The 7,049-nt window shown below is 31.0% G+C and overlaps 1 protein-coding gene across 3 annotated transcripts; it reads left to right on the forward strand.

Moving 5' to 3' along the window:
• Positions 1-596: 596 nt before the first annotated feature.
• LOC108461262 (flap endonuclease 1-like) lies at positions 597-4,360 on the forward strand. Of its 3 annotated transcripts, XM_017761049.2 has the most exons (17): positions 597-869; positions 971-1,087; positions 1,243-1,301; positions 1,449-1,508; positions 1,599-1,652; positions 1,770-1,818; positions 1,912-1,959; positions 2,100-2,165; positions 2,262-2,312; positions 2,490-2,609; positions 2,680-2,764; positions 2,865-2,946; positions 3,034-3,148; positions 3,231-3,287; positions 3,381-3,427; positions 3,526-3,580; positions 3,916-4,360. In XM_017761049.2, the coding sequence occupies exons 1-17, from the start codon at positions 858-860 to the stop codon at positions 4,081-4,083; spliced, it is 1,245 nt and encodes a 414-aa protein (XP_017616538.1). In that variant the 5' UTR covers positions 597-857; the 3' UTR covers positions 4,084-4,360. The 3 variants fall into 3 exon arrangements, with proteins under 3 accessions (XP_017616538.1, XP_017616539.1, XP_052880496.1); XM_053024536.1 differs by lacking the exon at positions 597-869 and having other exon boundaries at positions 983-1,087; positions 1,215-1,301; XM_017761050.2 differs by lacking the exons at positions 3,381-3,427; positions 3,526-3,580 and having other exon boundaries at positions 600-869.
• Positions 4,361-7,049: the final 2,689 nt, after the last annotated feature.

Below are 7,049 nucleotides of genomic sequence, written 5' to 3' on the forward strand. Positions count from 1 at the left end.
GATAAGTTTTTTTTTAAAGTTTGGGTAATAAGTTTAATTGTTATTGGATTAGTGATCTAATATAAATATATAATTATTATTTAACATATATAATTAATATAACATTTTTATAACATAATATATTCAGGTAGGCGGGTCATGCTGAGCTCGGGTCAAAAAAATTTGCCCAAAGCTCGGCCCATATAGAAAACGAGACTTAAAATTTACCTAAACCCATTTTTTGGTCCTCGTATTTTGTTCAAACTCTCCTATTTTTCCAGCGAACCTTTGAATTTGGACAGATGACCTAGTCAATGAGCAACTTAGTTTGATTAAAACTGAATTAACCGACCGAACCAATCTAATTCGATTAATCGACAAATGGCCAAATTTAGTTTGGTCGAAGGTGAGTTTATAATTTTTAAAATTTTAATTATCAATTAATTTAATTTGAAATCAAGTAATTAACGAAATAAATAATATATATTATATATAATACATTTTTTAAACTATTATTTTTATATTAGTCTAAATAAATATTATATGTTATATATTTTAAAACTTCTTAAATAAAAGGATTTTTATATATTTTATATAAATTTGGTTAATTCGTATTAATTGAAATATTTCTATTCAACTAATGATCAAAGAATTTTATATTTGGGATAATTAATTAATAAAAATTCGAAATCGAATCATCGAAGCAAATAAGAAAAAAAAAAGAAAAAGAAGGAACTTTGAACTTTGGTACCATAATCAAATATATCATCAGTACAAAAGGTTACAAATATAACATAAACAAAATCTACACCCTTGCTGCAGCTGCAGGCACCGCTGCATCTCTTCCTTTCTTTTTCTTTCTCTAGTCTCTACCAACAATGGGCATTAAGGTGGGTTTTTTTCTCTTAAGCATTACTTAGAAAAAGGAACATTGGGGGGTTTCCTTTATTTGAATATTGATGTAGATTTTTGGATTTAATTTTGATGTTAGGGTTTAACGAAGCTTCTAGCAGACAATGCACCAAATGTAATCAAGGAACAGAAACTCGAGAGCTATATCGGTCGCAAGATTGCCATTGATGCTAGCATGAGTATTTACCAGTTTCTCGTCCGTATATCATTCCCTTGCTCTTTTCTCAAAAAAAAAAAAAAAAAAAAAAAAAAAAAAAAGAAAAAAAGATAAGCTTCATTATCATAACCATTTGGGGCTAAGGCTAGCTAATAATGTAAAAAAGGCTCTATTTTGTTATGGGATGAGTGCAGATAGTGGTCGGCCGTAGGGGTACTGAAATGCTTACTAATGAGGCTGGTGAAGTTACCAGGTTTTTTACTATATTTACTCTCCAATCATTAATCCTCTTTATTTCTCTACAGAATTATCTTTAGCAGATTCTTATGTATCACTTTTCTTTTGTAATTACATTTTTGTTTTCAATTGTTGACATTGGTTTTACTGGCTTAATCCTCAGTCATCTGCAAGGCATGTTTACTCGCACAATTCGACTTCTTGAAGCTGGAATGGAACCTATGTAATGCGTGTCTTTACCATTTTTTTTTATCAATTTCTTCAGAAAGAAATTAGTTTTCAACTATTACTAATTTGGAGCATCTCCTTTCAGCTACGTTTTTGATGGACATCCACCTGATTTGAAGAAAAAAGTGCTAGTAAAACGGTACGTTTCTGCAACACGTACAGATTCTTCTTATTACTTTTCACTTCAAAATTGCTGGAATTCGATGAGTCTTTGGTTGCTACTCTGTCATTATTTTCTACTAAATTTGTCATGTAGTTACTCGAAAAGGGCAAATGCTACTGAGGATTTGCATCAAGCCATTGAGGTACCTTTCCTTCGTTGTTCAGACTGATTAATAAAGTTCCCTTCAATTGTTTAACCACCACTTAAAATCAAGCTTCTATTATTATATTGTTAGACTGGCAATAAGGACGACATTGAAAAGTTCAGCAAACGGACGGTAAAAGTGAGTTCTTTTTGTCATCCTTCAGCTCCCAATACTAGATAAGAGAGCCCACTAATGTTTAGTCATGATAGAAATAGAAATGATCAAAATAAAAATGTGCCTAAAAATGGTGTTGGATTATTTGCTCACTATGTTTCCAGGTCACAAAGCAGCACAATGAAGACTGCAAACGGCTATTAAGACTTATGGGGGTGCCTGTGATTGAGGTGAGTTTTCATCATTTTTGGTCTGATGTTTTAGGTTTCAGAGTTTAGTGTGGAAAGCTAGATTGAATCCAGGGACTCATGTTTTAGTTTCCATAGGCTCCATCAGAAGCAGAGGCCCAATGTGCTGCACTTTGCAAATCAGGAAAGGCAAGTATCTAGTAGATCATGATAATTTTGTCTTTATGAGATTGAAAACGTAAAAATTGTTTCTATTAACATTTTAAAAAGCAGCTTGTTTTAAATTTGAGTTCTTTCATAGTGTTTGTTTTGTACGTCCTAGTATTCTATATGGCTTTAGTAGTTGAACCATTTCACATTTATCAGGTTTATGCTGTTGCTTCTGAGGATATGGACTCTTTAACCTTTGGAGCTCCTAGATTTCTTCGCCATTTAATGGGCCCTGGCTCAAGAAAAGTTCCGGTCTTGGAGTTTGAAGTTGGAAAGGTACTTTGAGCATTGCACACTGATGTAGTTTGTTGAATTTGAGTTTCTGTTTTGATGGGATATTTGCTAGGTTTTAGAGGAGCTGAATCTCACCATGGATCAATTCATTGACTTGTGCATCCTTTCTGGATGTGATTATTGTGAGAGCATTCGTGGTAAGCTGGGATTGTTTTAGAGTGTCTGACCTTTATGTTGATCCACCTAAACGTTGGGTTATGTAGTTGGTATATGAAATCATTCTCAAGCTGTGCTCAGGTATTGGGGGACAAACAGCTTTGAAGCTAATTCGTCAGCAAGGGTCTATAGAGCATATACTTCAGAACATAAACAAAGAGAGGTCTGAACTGTTTATGTGTGGTGCGAAATGATCTATACCTATTTCTGCGTAAAGTAACTAATATTAATAAAAACAACTTCTATTCAGGTACCCGATTCCTGATGATTTGCCATATGAGGAGGCTCGATATCTTTTTAAAGAACCATTAGTCTGCACCAATATTGAGCAATTTGAGATGAAGCGGAGTGCTCCAGATGATGAAGTTTTTAATTCCTTATCCTATTTACATATATTTTTCTAAGAGGCAAGATTGACAGACCTGCGTTATTTTGTTGATTTTCTAGGGGTTGATTACCTTTCTGGTGACTGAAAATGGGTTCAATAGTGACAGAGTGACAAAGGTATGACCTCTCTCATTAACTCCATTATTATGATACTTTTTGTTGAATTATTAAAACGATTAACTATCTATTTCTGTTTTTTATGTTCACTAGGCAATAGAAAAAATTAAAGCAGCCAAGAACAAGTCATCACAGGGCCAGTCAGTAATGCTTAGCTACATAAAATAATGCTCTGTTAAAATGATAATATAAGTTTCTGTGTTATCACTTACTATGTCTTATATCTTTCTCTGTCCAGGTTAGAGTCATTTTCTAAGTCAGTTGCTAACATATCTATACCAATTAAAACGAAGGTACAACTCCACTAATCATTTTGACCCTTGTGTTTCATGCATCATGTAACTATTTTTCTTTTAAACTGGATTTAATGGTTTTTTTTTTTTTTTGGTGCTACCTTAAATGGTTATTGCCTTAGTTGAAACACACTGTCATTTATAATATAGTTTAGTTACATACAAGTATGCAAGGTTGATTTTTGTTAAGTTTGAGAAATATATTTGGCTTTAGATGATCTCCCTCTATAATTTAGAAAGGAAGAAGTGTGAAAGGGAATACATTCTCTGATAGTTGCTCTAATCTAGGCTAGACTTGTTGGTTTCCATAATTTCTCAGTATCACTGGTTGACAGGCAACCAAGTCCATGCTTCAATTTCCCAAATCGATGTTCAACTCTAAGATATTCTCTCCACAAGACAGTATCTGTTCCAGGCCCAAGGGTTTCAGCAGCATGGCACCACTGTGTTTGCATTTCAAGCACTCCATGGTATTTTCTAGAGGTGTCTGCTATGGCATATGAAGCTACAAATCATGGTGAACCTAATAGTAAACCTGTGCTCATTATTTGTTGAACATCCAGGAAATGCACATGGTGCTATTATTGCGGTTCTTATCATCATTAATATGTTAGTAGTGTTAACGATAGGAAAGTGAGTCTAGTACAAGAAACCTCCTTCCTTGTTCACTTTTATCTGGTTGTTTACTTTGATACTTTTGGCGGTTAAATGTCTGAGAACTATAGGCCTAGAGCGCTATATATTGTGATTGAAAGTGTAACAAAGCTGAGTTTGGATCAACATTGTCTTCTTTGCAGTTTCTGTTATATGTTTGTCAGCAAAATCCTTTGATCATTGGTAGTTTACCTCTGAGGGTTCAAGGGGAAAATGGTTGCGTCTAGACAGTCTAGCACGTGCCAGAAGGTCAGCTTTCTCTAAATCATTGTAAGAATGTAGGATATGGGCAGGTTCAAGTACATTTGAATGTTATAGGGTAGAGATAATGAAAGGGTAGTCGGTATCTTTAGATCTTTAGACGACATAACCCTTAATTGAGCAAATTGGAGAAAATGTGATTTGAGTTGTGTTCTAAACATCAGGATCTGTATAATTTCTTGCATGTCAGAACTGCACCATTCCAATATAATAGCTGCATTGGTAATTTGAGATATGAAAATATGGTATAGTTATTAATATATCAAAATTTATATAAAAATATAATTGATGAATCTATAAAAAAAAAATGATGAACAAAACTAAATAATTAAATTTATAGAAAATTTTTATAAAAACTTCCAAAAAAATGCTTCCGCCTCAAGAGTCGTGATCTGTATTTTCTCATTTACATATTTTTCATTTGGAATACGTTTCTAATGCAAACCAAGTAATTGAGGTTCCTCATCATTAGAGGAACGACACACCATGCATGTTAGTCTTCCAAGTACAAAAATGGAAATGAACCACAGACATCCAAAAACTATGGGATAAAGATACAATGACCTGCCAAAGCATTCACAAACATCATCCTACACACAACAAATGCGTAGAAATAGGAAAAATATGTTTTGTATTAGCAATTAATATATAAAATGAGATATCCATTGTGGTCAATCTTGTATGTACCAGATGATCTGGAAAATATAAAGGAAGATGTAAAAATATGAAAAACTAAAAATTAAAACCTAACACTTCTTGATGATAACAAAATTTAAATTCTCAACATGTTTTTGAAATATAATAATATTTGGTGATGAAGGAATATTGCTAGCAATTCTGATTGGAAAGGGTAGTTTAAAATTTGTAGAAGCAGTGGGGGATATGACTAATGAGTAAGGTAACAACTTATATTATGCTCAGATATGTGATTGAGATCAGTTTAATATGTTTATAGTAACCTGATTGACGGGGTAATAGCTAGAATTAGAATCCACCAAATTTGCCTATATTAGAGGGAAACTATTACATCCTTTGCATATAAATTAAGACTTTTTTTTGTGTGTGTTAATATGGATTGAAAAAGTAGCATGGTAATATTTTTCGTGATTGGGATCTTGGAATAATTATTGCATATGGGCTATCGTATTTTGCTTATATATGCCTTTAATTTGATTTTATTCATCTTTAGATTGGGGAAGGAGTTTTGCATTCAAGGTGTATGTTATCTTCTCCTTTTAATAATATATTTTTATTATCAATCGAGTTTTAACTTAATTGACCCAATATAAAAAAATATATATATATAGATTCGAATGTTTTGAAGTACACTGTTTTCTTTTTTAAATTTAGTTATCATTAATATGATTGTGCAACAAAATTTTCCCATTTAAAAAATGTTTGACCCATAGTAAAAGTAAATTTTAGATAATAATACCAAAATTTAATTGATTTTGTATTGATTTATGCGGTTCAATTTGAACTTCTTTTTCATAAAAAGAATAAAAGTACATGACACCCTAACACTAGCGGTACGTTTAGTTGACTATAATGGAATAGGATTGTAATTAAATACAGTTGTAATCAATAATTCAATTGTTTGGTTGAATAGAATGGAATAGAGCTATAATAGAATTCTTGTGTTTGGTTTAATGGAATAGATGTTGTAATAGCATAAGGAAAAAGACTTAAATGACCAAAGTACCCTTAGCTAAATTTTTAAGTAGATGATTATTGTTATTGTTATTAAATTGTAATAAGATTATTATTAAATATATTTTAATAAAAATAATAAATAATTTAATCATATTTTAACATAATTATTATTAAATATAATTTAATAAAATAATATATAATTTAATAACATTCTTAATATAATTATTAGTATATGAATTAAAAAATCATAATATATAATATTATACAAATAATATATAACCTTACTTTTTTTATTTTTAAACTGTAATACATATTTAATGTGCTAAAATATCATTAGTGAAACAAATAATTTAATTATTCTAAAATAAAAGAAAAATATTAGAAGTAATAAATAACTTGAGAATTATATTTTACATCCAAACATAATAATCATATATTAACAAAAGTTATATGATTTCAATAGCTTATATGTCATAATTTATATGTTAAATTTTACAACATCAAAAGTTACAACATTATAATGACATTCTATCATGTCATTATACCATCCAAATATTATATATACAAAAAGTTACCAAAACATCACCGGCACAACCATGATTTTTAATGGTTAGAAAAAAATCTTCTTACTCATTCCAATCGCACAGAAGATAGACTATAGAAAATGAACATTTGCATTGGATGGTCTAGAATTTTGCTCAACGCGCAGTAGCACTCATCCTCAGCTTGGTGCAAATTATGCATAGACCATGGAAGCCAGAAAATTAACTTTATGCATGTAGAAAGACAATCATGGAGATAAAATTTCCAAAATGTAGATTTACTTCAGATAATGGCATCATAATAAAATTACAAAAGAAATAGGGTACAAAGGACGCAAGTAAATTATGTACTTTGCATC

Source organism: Gossypium arboreum, chromosome 13, assembly GCF_025698485.1.
Source record: "Gossypium arboreum isolate Shixiya-1 chromosome 13, ASM2569848v2, whole genome shotgun sequence".
In the NCBI taxonomy this organism is placed as follows: domain Eukaryota; kingdom Viridiplantae; phylum Streptophyta; class Magnoliopsida; order Malvales; family Malvaceae; genus Gossypium; species Gossypium arboreum.